Source organism: Oreochromis niloticus, linkage group LG16 (genome assembly GCF_001858045.2).
Source record: "Oreochromis niloticus isolate F11D_XX linkage group LG16, O_niloticus_UMD_NMBU, whole genome shotgun sequence".
Lineage (NCBI taxonomy): Eukaryota > Metazoa > Chordata > Actinopteri > Cichliformes > Cichlidae > Oreochromis > Oreochromis niloticus.
This window is the reverse complement of record NC_031987.2, coordinates 34,731,419-34,747,907: the sequence shown is the minus strand read 5'-3', so window position 1 is coordinate 34,747,907 and position 16,489 is coordinate 34,731,419. Positions and strand designations below refer to the sequence as shown.

The window sequence follows — 16,489 nt, the reverse complement described above, 5'->3', positions numbered from 1 at the left end:
CAGCCTGGTTCTTGGTTCCCCTTGTTAACTTTGAGCACCCGCCCCTCCAACATCTCAGGACGGCCCTGCATCTGATATAAAGGTTTGCTCATTCTGCACATAATAAGGTTTTAAAAGCTTATTGCATTGGAAGTTAGACATCTACCACCGTCTTTGCTGATCCAAAATCATCTCATCAATTTCAGTTCAGATTTCTTCATGTGGTGTGTCTCGCTCTTGTAATGTCTGTGCTGCTATTCAAGACCTAACAAGGATATCACTTTGTTTCCTCCACCAGTCCAACACACTTTACCCATGTAACTGTAGCACAATACTGCAAAAAGGCAGGATTAGAGCTAACTGGAGAACATGAAGTTAACCTGATAAGCGTTAGGAGCAAGGACAAACCCACAGTACGTACTGTCACCAAATCAGCATGTGAGTCGTGTCTCTTATGTCATCTTGCTCACAGGGTGATTGACCCTTTATGTCTGTCAGACTATTTATCCATTTCCCTTAAAGGCCTGTCCAGCTGAGGGTCATGGGGGCCTGTTTGAGCTGTCACTGGGTGCACCCTGGACAGCTCATCACAGGGCTGCCAAGAGTACATAGAATATTAAACATTTAAATGCCATCATAAAAAATACATTAAGTAATATTACTAACACTACAAAATCTACTCTTATGCTCTGGTAATAAAACAAATACTTGGCACAGAGCTGCAGAATCTGTACTTAACTGAGTGTCTGTTAAGCTTTTCAGGTGGATGCAGTGTTGTCTTTGATTATTAATTGTCACTTTATTTCAACACAGTTAACAGAGGTGTGACGTCTCCGTTTGGACTTATCTTTGTAAACTTTGTGGCAGAAATATTTACTAGTCAGGAAAAACTACTGCTAGCTTTGAGAGGAACCTGATCTTTACCTCTACTGCAACATAATTACTACATTCCAAAAGTGATGTACAGTGCTCCCTCGCTATAATGCGGTTCAACTTTCACGGCCTCGCTGTTTCTCTGATTTTTTTTTGTGCAATTTTGCATGTTTTTTTTTTATAGCACATTGTGTTCTGCGTCCCAATTGGCTGTAGACCACTGTCAGTCAATCTCGTGCCGTGTCTCCTGTACAGCACAGAATGCGTTCAGCTTGTTAAATTTACATAAATCTTTGATCGCTAGCAGTGTGACTCTGAAGTGCTGCACTGTATGTTTGTAAGTTTTCTCCCCGACAAACACAAAAATGTCAACGAAACGTTTTGCACCGTCAAAGGCACCTTCTTCACTCACTATGTGTTAATAGACCTGCATTGAATCATACCTGTTATTAATCTCTGTCTCTCTTCCACAGCATGTCTTTATCCTGTCTTCCTTCTCTCACCCCAACCAATCACAGCAGATGGCCCCGCCCCTCCCTGAGCCTGGTTCTGCCGGAGGTTTCTTCCTGTTAAAAGGGAGTTTTTCCTTCCCACTGTCGCCAAAGTGCTTGCTCATAGGGGGTCATATGATTGTTGGGTTTTTCTCTTTATGGATTATTGTAGGGTCTACCTTACAATATGAAGCGCCTTGAGGCGACTGTTGTTGTGATTTGGCGCTATATAAATAAAATTGAATTGAGTTGAATTGAATTGGACATGCTAAAGGAAGATAGAAGTTACCTATTTTCCAGATTATAAGGTGCATTAAGCGAACCAAAACAGTCAGATAAGTCAAACTTTACTCACCTCATTCTTCTTGCTTCCTCTGCTTCTGTACCATTGATTCATTGATGCTGAATTCTCTGGCAGCTGCTCTATTCCCGTGTTCTGGACCTGAAAACAGGGTTTGATCTTTGGTTTTATTATATAATACTGGATTTATTTTTCTATGAAGGTTTGAACTTTGAGAGTGTTTAAACACGAGAGAAACGTGTGAAAATGTTCATGTCTGTCTGTGTACAAAGCATGTAGTGAAGGGTTTTACAGCCTTAAAACATCTATAATAATTGTAAAAAATAAAGTTGGCTGCTTCAAGGATTTCACCTATCGCAGGTTATTTTTAGAACATAACTCCCGCGATAAACGAGGGACCGCTGTACAGAGTTGGAAATGCTATGATATGGGGCTGTATAAGTACAAAAGATATAAGGGCGATGACATGACTACTTGTAGATATATCAGAAACTGTCTTACAGTGTGACATCGAGGCCTCCAAGTCTGGCAGAAGAGAACTTTTTAAAAAAAAAGGAAACCTTTGACTCTAGAAATGAACCTGACTCAAACAAAACATCTTTGGCATATTACTAAGACAAAGGTAGTGCAACACAATATGACAGTATTTCATTCTTATGATTTCATGGGTAACTCATTAAAAGCAATAAACCTGACAAATATCCTGCTTACAGTATATGGAGTGCTTCTGTGCTCTATAACAGCTTTTAAAATGCTGTTTGCTCCTTTGCTGTCTTAAATGTTGGTGTCGTGCATCTCCAGAGCATCCTTAGCATGCTTTAGGCAGAGCTGATGCAGCAAGATAAAAGTGGCTATAATTGCACAATTAATCAATTCTATTGTTTTGTAGATGCACCACATAATGGAGACAAGCCAATTTAGCATCTGTCAGGATAGATTGCTCTGTTTTCGACTACAAGAGGATTCTGAAATCAGTTTCAATACTTCAGGTACTTTCCTGAGGGTCATCAGTTGATTTACAATTTTCAAAGGATTGATCAATGTGTAATTTAGCTACATTGAATAAAAGAAGGACAATTATGTGCTTCAAGGAAATGTTATACTGACACGTTTTCTGCCAGTGAACTAAAATGCACGGCTTTTTTCTTTTGGCATCAGACAAACTACATATTGACACCAACTGCTTAGTGGTTAACATGCTTCATACAAAGAACAGATGGATGTCCTCTAATGTAGAAAAGTTGTTAAAGTGACAGTTGCACTTTCCTTTTGCGTAGCCAAATCTGTGCACCAGACACTCTCTACGAGATTAGAGCAGACGCCGTCCTTCTTCACTCTCACACGTTTCCTAGTGCGCTCAACTCCATCCTTAACCACTCTTGTATATGACTTACATCCTACACTGTAATCACTCTGTCTGCCCCTGAGGATGAGGCTGCTTTACTCACCCACTTCCTACTTCGTGCTCAATCCTTCCTTCTCTGATTGCATGTGCATGGAAAATCTACTGCTGTCCCAATTCACTCTGTCAAGTGGCTGGTTAACCTTCCCTATCATCTTCTAAATTGGGGTTTTTGCACTTGGCAACTGTAATATTTAATCTGCAGAAAATAGTCTTCACATTCCAACTACAGCGAAGAGGCATCCAAAGCCAACTTTGACATTATCAACCAAGTACTGTTTTTACATGCAACACCATTCGAGAATCCAGTTGTTTAATGGGATTTTCAAGTGTTGTCCCCCTCCACAGTGCAGATAATTTGTTGACATGTTTAAAATCAAAGGTGACTTTAAAATAATCAAAAGGTTTAACCTAGGGTATTAAGAACAAAGTCAGTGACTCACCTTAATCATAACTAACATATTCCTCTAGAATTTTTTTTTTTCTGAAATGGAATCGTTCACTGCCTCTAACCTCTCCACAGACAATCGTTTAGATTAAAGGAAAGAAATGATCTTCACTTTAACAACAGGAAGCTGATGTAAAAATTCTGGACCTGACCCTTCTGCTAACCCTAAATAGGTCACTGGTAAGAACTCAAAAATCATTTTAGACTTCACAGAGTCTGGATTAATAAAAGCTAGTTCCAGTATGGAAGATTAAAGTTACTGAACTGAAGTTTAAATTAATATTTCAAAGAGACGAGTTTAGCTTTGGTTTAGCTACATTGGAGCCTGAACAATAGTGAATCCATAAATAGACTATATGGTCAGCCAAAACAAAAGCCAATGTCGTCACTGTTGAAACTTTTTAAGGGATTTGGATGCTTAATTGTGAAATTTGGTATTGATGTTGTAAATGGACTGTTTTTTATATAACCTTTTCTAAAGACTAAAAGCCCTTACTGATTCTGCAGGGTATTCTTCGAACTGAGGAGTATTTACAGCACGTTTTCTATACATGCAGGTTTTACCCAGGTTTGAATAGGTGGATGAGGGAACAACAACCATTGATTTTCAGTCATGTCCTGATTGTATGTACTCCTAATTTAGGTTAAAATAAGAGAATGAGCAGTGTTATACTGCACAATTAGCTTTTCTAAGCAATACGAAGCATTTCTGCTTTCTGTTCTTTAGCAGCAAACCAGTAACAAGCAAAGGAGCCCACGGCTCCAATAACCAGTGAAAACCTGATACACACATTGCAGCACTTCAGATGCAAATGCAACTATGCAATGTGGGCAATATGATGATTTTTGCAAGGCAGGACACTGATCTCAGCTGAACAAAATCCTAAACACTTAAATACCAAAAATTAAGAAAAAAACCCACATGCATATGCAGATTGTTAATACTGCCCAGTATTCTAAGTTCCCTTGATATCTAAGTCTTTTTAGAGTCATGACTTAATTACTTTTGTGTTTGTTATTGTTTTATCTCACGAGTCCTTCTACAAGTGTTATTTTCTGTTGCACTCTGGGCTTTTAAGAGTGCCAGAATAACTAAATGCAGAGTGGTATGTAATCACACAGTGAGTGAAGAAGAAATACTCAGTGTATCATGGGAAACCCTCAGCAGCTTCTATTCATAAGGAGTTAGGAAAATAGAAGCAAGGTACTCCAACGACACTCAGTGTGAAAGTGGATTTTAAACCCACAATGTGCTGAAGAAGGGCATCTGTGGGAAACGTAGTTCTCTCCATTAGTAGTTCTTACCATGTTGTTTCATAGGCAGGTCATTTAAAGGAGAACTGGTGAAAAACTATGATTTCATTACCAATGTGGATTTTCTTAGAGGAATATATGAGTGTGTACACACACACACACACACACACACACGTTCAAAATTGAATACATTTTTTTCACAATTATTTTCAAATTTCTTTCTTTGAATCTCTGACATTCCTTAATATGTAATCAAATTACTTCAAAATATATTCAAATATATATGAAACACACTGTTCTGTCAACTTCTTTTAGAAATTTCTCAATAGGAATGTCAGGCACAGGACTCAGTACTGCACATGACAGGAGCCCAGAGAGAAATTGGCAAAACATCAGCTACTGGTATACAGAGCAGTCACTGGAGACTGTGAGACCAGACTGGCCAAGCTGTGCACGTCCTGGACTTACTACAAGAAAGCCTTCACTCAGTGGCTCACACCTGGATTCTACCTGTACCAGATCAAAAGGACTCTGAGAGCGTTCATCAGGACTTCCATGGGGATGTGATAACCCAAACTAGAGGGAAATTTGAAGCCTTTCAGTCTTGGGTCACAGCTGCTCATCCACATTTCCCTTTCAAACACATCCCAAGGATGCTCTACTACACTGAGGTCTGGTGACTAGAGGTGGGGACTGATGTCTAGTTTTAGGGAGTTTCCTGTCCTTAGCTGACAGGTGTGGACCCAGGTGTGGTCTTCTGTTGCTGTAGCCCACCTGCTTAAGGTCAAATGTGCTGTGCTTTGAAAGGTGCCCCTTCACATACCTTGTTGCCTTCCTATCAGCTCAAATCTGACTTTGCCTTCACATTCAGAGTTTTACCAATGTTCCAGACTGACTGACCTTCAGTTCTTAAAGTAATGATGGGCTGTTGTTTCTCTTCACTTAGCTGATTGGTTCTTGCCATAATATGAATTCTAACAGTTGTCAAATAGAGCTGTCAGCTGTGCACCAACCTGACTGCTGCACAACTGATGGTCCCAACGTCATTAAGAAGGAAAGAAATTCCACAAATGAACCCTGACAGGCTCACCTGTGAGGTGAAACCATGTCAGGTGACGACATCATGAAGCTCACTGAGAGAAGGCCGAGGGTTTGCAGCGCTATCAACAAAGCAAAGGGTGGAATCTAAAATATAAAACATATTTAGAGTTTTTTATCATTCATCATACATAATTACATAAATCTTGCTTCATATATTTGATGTCTTCAGTTTGTATCTACGATATAGAAAGAAGTAAAAAATAAAGAAAAACCATTAAATTGAGAAGGTGTGTCCAAACTTTAGACCGGTAGTGTAGATCTATATATCTATATCTATGATTATCATTGTTTTCAAGAATTCAAGAATTTTCAAGAGGAAGTCATCATATTAGACACTGACTGTGCTCTGCTGCAGTGTAACCTGCTGCAGCATGTATGTATAAGTCATTTTAAATCCCCAAGAGATTCAAATTCAGATTTAAAAACGTTTGGCTCTTTTTTTCTAACCTTTGGTGCATTGCTGGTGCTGTACAAAAGGGTTAGGTTTGTGTATGGGATTCCCTATGCCCCCTGAATGCACCATGGGTGCGCATGTCCGCAGCTTTAGTTCAGAGACAAACGGCAGCCGAACAACGGGCAGTGTGTGCGTTCATAAGACCGTAAGTTAATGTTTTACTTCACTCAGTTACGTTGGGGTTCAGCCATGAGCGTATTTGATGACTTACCAGCAGTTTCTGCTTCTGTTTAAGTGATGTTATGTATCAGTGGCAGTTCGCTAGCATAACAGATTTGTTCGCTAATTAGCTGCTAGCAGGGAGATTCGTTGTTATCATGTTGTTGATTCTGTGCTCTGTGTAACAGATGATGAACCAATGTAAAGTTGCCTTCAGTGCATAGTTGTACGTGGTGTGTTAATGCATAATGTCTGACTTTAAGTTTATGTAACCAGTCTGAAGTATAATGTCAGTTTATTTAGTTATACACTGTACTTGAGTACACCTCAGTTGTATCTTTATGTTTATTATGTAATTTGATTTCTAAGTGATTTGTATCATTATGCTTTGTCTGCAGAAACCACACACACACACACAATACAAAGACTGAGAACTTTATTCCTGGACTCTGCCTGTTTGTTCTTCCCACATCTGAACATTTGCAAGTGTTCTGACCCGACACTCTGAAGTGATTGCTGCCAGCTCAGATTTCCTTAACCCTTCTAAACATTTGGTCCTTCGAGCCGGATGAGAGCAACTGCTTCAGCCTTATATGTTCAGGATGGAAGACCGATATCCATACAGAGAGTCTGACCGCCCACGCAGACATAGCAAGCTGCCATCATACCTCCAGAATTATGAAGTGGACGACTTCGCTAAGAACCGACTCTCTTATGATGATCAGGGCAAGCATTCTACTCATCCTGAAATTCTCCAATATATTCATCATATGAAAGAGGAACACAATCAGCTCCGACTAGATGTGCAACGCCTGACAGAACTGATCTCTAGCTCTCCTGTACTAGCTCCACAGCATGCCACGACACGGTCTGGACATTGTGAGGATGTGACATCAACCACACCTGCCCACACTAGTAAGCTGGTGCCAATCAGAGGGCAGAAGAGCCCACATCAGCCTGAAAGTGCTCCACAGGTGCCATTTGGGGATGAGTCTCAACATCCAAAGGACAGCCAGCAGGGCCTGATCGAGGAGCTCACGCACAGTCTAAATGAAGCAGATCTTGACAGGGAGTGCAGCGCACAGTCACCATCACCTTCGGTCGACTCATGCCCTGAATCTCAAGATTTTCTTCCACCAATGACACCAGGTGAGAGGCCCCCTTCACTTCAAGCTTCAGCAGCAAGGGGACGGTCACCGTATTATGCAGGACAAAGAAGGGTTGATGAGGTGTATGCTCGTCGCCACAGGAACTACAGTCAGCCTGCCACTTCTCCTAGATTGCCAAGGCTAGGGGCCGGCTCTGAAGATGACCCATACTACAGACAAGATGACAGGTATCCTACCCCTGGTCACCCAAGCTGCCCTGACAGTCACTATCGTTCTCCTTATGGATATGGGTATCAGGATTCGAGTCATCCGTACAGGCGCTGTGGTAACTACCCAGATGACCGCCGACAGTGTCCACCCGATCGTCTGCAACCAGGTGGGTGCCCTCAGACACCACTCTCTCTCAGCAGAGCCCAACCAATAGAGACTTATCGTGGACCTCAACCAACGATCCCTGACTTTGTGCACGAGGACCCACGTGAGTTTGCAAGATTAAAGTTAGCTCTAGATAACATACTTCCACTTGATGCTCCTGAACACTTCAAGTTCCAGATCTTGACAGATCACCTTAAGTGTGAAGATGCACTACTTGTAGCTGACTCATACAGTAACAGTCCATTCCCATTTGCTGACACCATGAGAGCACTTACAGAAATGTATGGGCAACCTCAACATCTGGCCTTAAAAAGGATTACCAAACTGATGGATGGACCCAACATTAGGAGTGGTGACATCAGAGCCTTCAAGTCTTTTGCCCTCCAAGTCTGTGCGCTAGTGGGGATGCTACACCAGTTGGGAGAACAAGGTCGGACAGAGTTGAGGTGTGGCTCACATGTATCTCGCCTCTTAGCTAAGTTACCTTATGACCTAAGAGCAAATTTCCAGAGATTTGTTAATCCCCTCAACACTCCTATACCAACACTGCTTGATCTGGCTGAATGGCTCGAGTATGAGGTGCGTGTCCAGGTAATTGGAGACCAATACTGTGACCACTCCGATAGGGAGAGGCAAGTTTCACGGAAGGAGAGACGTCCTGAGCATAAGTTTCAGAAGGCTACCACCATTCTCCATGGTAGTGAGCCCAGGAGAAAGATGGAAGGTGACATGGCAGCGACACAAGAAAGGCCCAAGAAGTACTGCCCATTCTGTAATACGGTGCAGCATTACCTGAATCAGTGCAGTAACTTCAAACTCTTGTCGAAGGAGCAGAAGACAGAGTGGATTAAGGTGAATAAGAGGTGCTGGCGATGCGCCCGTGATCATCAAGCAGCTAAGTGTAACCTCAAAGCCAAGTGTAAACCATGTGGGCGGCGACATCTGGAAGTTCTTCATGATGTCAATACCAGCCCAGATGCTACAGCCTCTGATTCAACCAGTGCACCAGAGGAAAGCACGTGCTTAGTAAGCTCCACTTCTGAGACACTGTACGTAGACCGGCAAACCAATAGCAGTCAGGTGCTACTCAAGCTAAGTCGTGTCATCATTAGGAGCAGTACCAAGATGGTTGAAACCTATGCTATACTGGATGATGGTTCAGAGCGTACCATACTTCTGCATGAAGCAGCTGATCGCTTGGGGCTGCATGGGGAAGCTGAAGACCTAGCACTCCGCACTGTCCGTCAAGATAGCTGTACCATCCATGGTGCCGCTGTGTCATTCTCCATTTCTCCTGCCTCACAGCCTAACAAGTCCTTCCAGATCCACCGAGCCTTCACAGCAAAGGAACTTGGCCTAGCACGCCATAGTTACCCAATAAGAGCATTACAGGAGCGGTACCGTCACCTTAAGCACCTGCCACTGCCAGACATAAAGGAAGTACAGCCCCTTCTGCTTATTGGGTCGGATAATCCACATCTTCTCACTCCTGTGGAGCCAGTACGTCTAGGCCCTCCAGGTGGACCAGCAGCTGTGCACACCCGACTTGGATGGACTTTGCAGGGTCCATCGAGATTCCTACGTCAGCGGCTAACCCCACAGCAGTGTCTCTTCACCTCTGGGGCCTCACCAGAAGCTGAGCTCTTCAGCCATGTTGAGAGACTCTGGAAGATGGAAATCTTGCCATACCGGAGTGAACGACTCATTACCAGGTCCCGGCAAGACGCTGAGGCCATTCAGAGACTTGAAGAACGGACAATTCGAGTAACAATTGATGGAGTAAACCGCTACGCCACCCCACTACTGTGGAAGAAGAATCTTCCCCCACTTTGTGCTACACCAGAGGCAGTTTTGGCCCAGCTTCGTGGTACAGAGAAACGACTTGCCAGAGAACCACAGAAGGCAGCTGCCTACTCTCTGGAAATCCAAAAACTGCTGCAGGCTGGCTTCGTCACAGCTGTTGCACCGGAAGAGGCCGCAGTGTGTAACTGTTCGTGGTTTATCCCCCATCACATGGTGCACCACAACGGGAAGGACAGGATAGTGTTCAACTGTTCCTTCACCTACAAGGGTCAGAGCCTGAACGACTGCCTTCTTCCAGGGCCTACACTGGGAGCTAGCCTGTTGGGAGTCCTTCTCAGGTTCAGGGAACACCCAGTCGCCTTCAGCAGTGACATAAAGGGGATGTTCCATCAGGTCCGTCTGCTAGATGAGGACAAACGCTTTCTCTGTTTCCTGTGGCGAGACATGGAGGTAGACGAAAAACCCACCATCTACCAGTGGCAGGTGCTTCCCTTTGGGACTACATGCAGTCCGTGCTGCGCTACCTTTGCACTTCAACACCATGTCCACAAACACACTGAGCCAGGGGAGGATGCTCGTCTGTCCATAGAACGTAATTTCTATGTTGACAACTGTTTGCAGAGCCTCCCATCAGAAGGCCAAGCCAAGAAGTTGGTGGATCGCCTGCAGTCTCTCCTCTTGGAGGGTGGATTTGAACTACGACAATGGGCTAGCAATGTCCACACGGTCATCAGCCACCTACCAGTTGAGTCCCAGTCAGAGGGTAGCGTTCTCTGGCTCTCCCAGGAGTCAGCCGATCCTCAAGAGCGCACTCTAGGGCTCGTATGGCACTGTAAGAGTGATGCACTCCGGTACAAGCATCAGCAGAGCGTCAGTTCAGAGCCAACAATGCGCAACATTTATCGGCTGCTCGCCCAGCAGTATGATCCTCTCGGGTTTCTTATTCCATATACAACCAGAGCAAAGGTCATCGTGCAACACCTCTGGGACAAGAAAAGAGGATGGGATGATCCTCACTTACCTGAGAATCTGCTCCATGCCTGGCGTTTGTGGGAAAGTGAACTTGGCCAGCTCTCACAGATAACACTGCCGAGATGCTACACTGACCCACACTCGGATTGTAGTAAGAGCCATCGAAGCCTTCATGTGTTCTGTGATGCCTCTGAGCGTGCCTATGGGTCTGTGGCATATCTACGCACCGACCAAGGGGAAGGAAAGGTCCAGGTGGCTTTTTTGGCTGCAAGGTCGAGAGTTGCACCCAAGAAGCAACTCTCAATTCCAAGGCTAGAGTTGTGTGGAGCCCTTACAGGAGCACAGCTGGCTTCTGTTCTGAAGAAAGAACTGACCCTTGACATCCAAGATGTGGTGTTCTGGACAGACTCGACTACAGTGCTTAACTGGCTCCATTCAGATTCATGCAGATATAAAGTCTTTGTGGGAACCAGAGTTGCAGAGGTACAAGAACTCTCTGCTGGAGCCTCTTGGCGGTACGTGGACTCAGGAACCAATCCAGCAGACGGTATCACGAGAGGGAAAACTGTGGCTCAGCTTGCTGGTGAGAATCGATGGAGCCGGGGGCCACCATTTCTTCAGCTGCCACCCAGCCTTTGGCCACAAGCACCGGTGGGAGAAGCTAAGGAGGAAGTGGATGAGCTGAAGAAGCCAGTGTTCTGTGGTCTGCTTACTGGATCCGCTAGTCCAGCGATACCTGACGTCAAACAGTTCAGCACGTATGAGGAACTTCTGAAAGCCACTGCTCAATTGATGCACGGGGCGGCTACGGACACCAGTCACCCTGATGCTGATGATTTTCGAAGGGCAGAGCTGGCCCTACTTAGACATTCTCAGATGGAGAGCTTCCCGAAAGAATTCACATTGCTTAAATCAGAGAAGCTGATTCCATCCAGTAGCAGGCTAATTACCCTCGCTCCTGAGTATGACAAGGCTTCTGACTTGATTAGAGTTGGAGGTCGACTCCGCAGATGTGAAGGCCTGAGCCCTGAGGTACTACACCCTGTACTTCTAGAGCTCGCTCACCCAGTTACGAAGCTTCTAATCCAGCGATGTGACAATAAGCTCAACCACCCGGGAGCTGAACGTGTTTTCGCTGAGTTGCGCCGGAAATACTGGATCTTAAGGGGGAGAGAGGCAGTCAGAAGACATCAGCATTACTGTCCCGAATGCAAGAAGTGGAGAGGTCAACCAGAAGTCCCGAAAATGGCAGATTTGCCGCCCTCAAGTTTGAGGCTCTTCCGACCTGCTTTCTATTCAACTGGAATGGACTGTTTCGGCCCTATGCTCATTAAAGTGGGTCGGCGCACAGAAAAAAGGTGGGGCATCCTTTTCAAGTGTCTTACTACTCGAGCAGTTCACCTGGATCTGCTGGTAAACATGGATGTTGACTCCTTCTTGATGTCACTCAGACGGTTCATAGCCCGTAGAGGGAAGCCGTTTGAACTCCTTTCAGACCAGGGTACCAACTTTCGAGGTGCAAGTAAGGAACTACAAGAAGCATTCACTGCCCTCACACCAGATCTTAGACAGCAACTGGCGGCAGAACAGATCCGATTCTCTTTCAATCCCCCTAGTGCTCCACACTTTGGTGGGTCTTGGGAGAGAGAGGTGCGATCTGTGAAAACCGCCCTGCGCACCACGTTGGGAGCGCAGATAGTGTCAGAGGAAGTGCTGAGGACTGTCCTGCTTGAGGTGGAGAGTATACTCAACTCCAGGCCTTTGGGTTATGTTTCTTCAGACATCGCAGACCCAGATCCCATCACGCCCTACTCTTTGTTGATGGGGCGGCCAGATTGCTCTCTACCCCAAGTGTTCTATCCAGAATCCGAGCTGCTCAGTCGTAAGAGGTGGAGACACACTCAAGTCCTGACTGACCAATTCTGGAAGCACTTCTTACGGCATTTTATGCCCACCTTGCAACCACGGCAGAAATGGCACAAGGAAACAGACAACATTGCAGTTGGATCTGTAGTTCTCATTGTTGATCAGCAGACCCCACGAGCGCTCTGGCAAATAGGAACTGTGAAAACTATCTTACCAGGGGCTGATGATCGTGTCAGAGCTGCAGTCGTTCAAGTAAAGGACCGAACTTACACTCGCCCAGTGGCACGGCTCATCAGGTTGCCTGTTCTACCCCAGGATTCTGCTTAGGTGCAGAGGACATTCCACCAAGGTCAAATTTGTACACCAAATTTGGGGGCGGCTGTACAAAAGGGTTAGGTTTGTGTATGGGATTCCCTATGCCCCCTGAATGCACCATGGGTGCGCATGTCCGCAGCTTTAGTTCAGAGACAAACGGCAGCCGAACAACGGGCAGTGTGTGCGTTCATAAGACCGTAAGTTAATGTTTTACTTCACTCAGTTACGTTGGGGTTCAGCCATGAGCGTATTTGATGACTTACCAGCAGTTTCTGCTTCTGTTTAAGTGATGTTATGTATCAGTGGCAGTTCGCTAGCATAACAGATTTGTTCGCTAATTAGCTGCTAGCAGGGAGATTCGTTGTTATCATGTTGTTGATTCTGTGCTCTGTGTAACAGATGATGAACCAATGTAAAGTTGCCTTCAGTGCATAGTTGTACGTGGTGTGTTAATGCATAATGTCTGACTTTAAGTTTATGTAACCAGTCTGAAGTATAATGTCAGTTTATTTAGTTATACACTGTACTTGAGTACACCTCAGTTGTATCTTTATGTTTATTATGTAATTTGATTTCTAAGTGATTTGTATCATTATGCTTTGTCTGCAGAAACCACACACACACACACACACACACACAATACAAAGACTGAGAACTTTATTCCTGGACTCTGCCTGTTTGTTCTTCCCACATCTGAACATTTGCAAGTGTTCTGACCCGACACTCTGAAGTGATTGCTGCCAGCTCAGATTTCCTTAACCCTTCTAAACAGGTGCAGTAGAGTGCTGCTGTTAGTAAGAAGACTATGAAGGTCATCAGATCAGTTTCAGGGGTCAAACTTTTCATATTATCGTTGAGCAGTTATAATGCAGACAAGCAAAAGACATTAATCTAAGACATTTCTGCCTTTATATTCACGGTGAATTAATGCCTATTTCTATTTTTGTATATATATTTTATTTACATTATACTGACGTTTGTTTTAGACCCGGTTTGACTGAAGCATTTTTCTGACTGTGGTGTGTGGGATGTAAGTTGTTAATATTGTACAGTTTGAGCATGGCTGACATACTGGAGTTTGCTTTTAGCAGACATGCTGTAGAAAAGAGAAAATAGAAGTGAATTCACTGGGGCTCCGTTTTTTTTATCGTACCTTTCTGAAGGCCCAGTTCAGTTTCAGTGACCTAGTTCAGTGATACATTTGTGACAGGAGGTGCACACCTGATAAGCCAAAGTGACATTTCAGTTGTTGAGCTGCATACATACAACTTCCAGCTGTTTGTAATACACAGTCTATCACCCTGCTGATACCTGTGAATATCACAGCAAAAGGTTTAAAGTTCTGCTCCGCCTAGATTTACCTTCAACTAAAGTGTGCATGTTTTCAATCATTTGAATCATTTGACATTCAAATCTTAAATCATACAAAGATCTGCAGTGATCATCATGTAGAATTATTCAAGGACTAAATTTTAATACTTATACAGCTAGGTGATTGGAAGCAAAAAGTATGAAGTTTCTATGCAAATACAAACTGACACCATAAATCACACATGCTTGGATCACACAGTTCACTGGATTTGCATTAGCAGCATATTAAAAGTCCAATAAGGCAAAAGAGACCCACCCAGACTGTTTAAAAGCAGATGCACAACATGTAGAAGAGTAGAATGTATTTAAATTAAAATTTGAGCATTGAAAAATAAAAATAAAACTGATAAAGTGCAACACAAAATATTTACACCTCTCTGTCAAAAAGGACAAAACATGTTGGCTGCGCTAAAAAATCATATTAAGTCCAAGATCAGCAGCAGTAGAACTGAAACTCAACAACTTACTGAAAATATAAAACTAGCAATTAAATGACCTGTTAAAATAACATAGGTTCAATATCAGCAGTTCATCTGGTACAGTCGGTCTATGAGAAACAAATGCACTGGGCACGTCAGCAAAGCACAAACTGTCAGCAGTGGGACAATAATGCTGCTGCCCTCAGGAGGAGGTGTGCAGTTTCAGACACTGTTGTCATCAGCAGTGTTAGAATGGGCACAAAGAGAAACTGGATGAGCTCTTTGATAACCACTGAGGAAAAAGATGCGTGAATATGAATTACATTTAACATCATTCTAACTGAGACCATTTGGTGCTTTCCTGATGAAGACCGACAGAACATGAACTACTGATGAAGCAGCTGTCACCTCAGGCCTATCAGTCTGACCTGTCTAAGAGTTGGACTTGAACAATTAAACAGTGTTTATGAAAAAGTCATGAGGAAGTTGATGCTGTAGGCAGAACTGTTTTTTTAAACTGCCACTTTATATAAAGTTTGAGTTTGTCTTTGAGAAGCATGAAATGTGCAGTGCAGTGCATGATAAACACTGTAACAGCACAGCAGTAATTTAATGACAAATTATATATATAGTTCAAAGTTGTACTTGCAGTTTTTCAGTTGCCTTTCAAGGCTTGGGTTCAACACAGTAGCAGAATGCAACAAAGCCTGCTGGAGGTGTAAAGCCCTGAACCTTTAGGTGATCTTCTTTCCTATTTCATTGCTCTGAATAACTGAAAACTTACCTGAAATGCAAATACTGGTTGATTTATTTTGTAGACTCATTTTGATAGTCATGGTAACACTAATTGTTACATTTTCTGAAAGTTCGCTTTGACTGGTTCACCATGAACGTCACTCCAGGCTTCACTTTCTGACTTCTTTTACTAAGAAACAGAGCAGGATATATGCAATGGGCCCAGAAACAGTAGGATTTATTTAAAGGGTAACCTGTCTGGCTCTCTGCTTCATTTTCTTGAGCTACAGGAGTTTTCCATATTTGCAATTCACTTAAGCTGCCTTTATTTTGAAATATGTCTATTCTCACTGGCATCATGGAGAGTCAAGAGCACAAAATGTTAACTTAACTGAATGTTAAGAGCAGCCAGAAGAATAGCAGAAACATTAAACTTGTCCATGTTTAATATGAACATTTGCCACTGTAGCAGCATAAAGATGACAGACAAAAGCATAATAGCTCTACTTTAACTTTCAAAAAGCTTTCATGAGCCGTGCAGAGGGGAATGTCTTTAAGTGTTGAATAAACTGACACCTGTAGAAGCACATAAAGAGTAACTCCAAGCAGGTATTTTCTAATAAATTTAACTGAATCATCTCTTAAGGGACTCATACTTATCTAAATGTCAACAAAAAGTATTGTGAAAAACGTGTGACATGTCCCTCGTGTGACTGTTACACCTTCTCGGGGTAACTGTCTGAGCTTAATTGTCTCTACACGTCCATTACGAATAACTTGTTTGTTGTAAGTGCACAAAAGGCAGAGACAAGTGAGGTGAGGTCAGAGAAAAGGTCATGCATCGTTTGTTGGGACAAAGAAGGCTGCACCATTCATCAGACCAGCAAAACAACTCAATCCTACACAGTTGGTGTATTGTCAAAAAGTTAAAAAATGGAGAGCTCGTGACTGAGAACAGATGGTGCGCAGGCTGACCCAGAAAGAGCAGCAGCAGATTGGACTGCATAATTCTGAGGAAAAATCAAGAAAAGCAGGCGAGAAACAGCAGCAACGATCAACAAG

General features: G+C 43.5%; 1 protein-coding gene across 4 annotated transcripts; it reads left to right on the top strand.

Annotated features, from left to right (window-relative positions):
• Nucleotides 1–6,320: 6,320 nt before the first annotated feature.
• Nucleotides 6,321–13,669, top strand: LOC109197339 (uncharacterized). 4 transcript variants are annotated; one of them, XR_003216985.1, is made up of 2 exons: nucleotides 6,321–13,099; nucleotides 13,512–13,669. XR_003216985.1 is itself a non-coding variant. In XM_025904134.1 (2 exons), the coding sequence occupies exon 2, from the start codon at nucleotides 7,056–7,058 to the stop codon at nucleotides 12,912–12,914; it is 5,859 nt and encodes a 1,952-aa protein (XP_025759919.1). In that variant the 5' UTR covers nucleotides 6,321–6,448; nucleotides 6,861–7,055; the 3' UTR covers nucleotides 12,915–13,669. The 4 variants fall into 4 exon arrangements, 2 of the variants coding, with proteins under 2 accessions (XP_025759919.1, XP_025759918.1); XR_003216984.1 differs by having other exon boundaries at nucleotides 6,321–13,339; XM_025904134.1 differs by having other exon boundaries at nucleotides 6,321–6,448; nucleotides 6,861–13,669.
• Nucleotides 13,670–16,489: the final 2,820 nt, after the last annotated feature.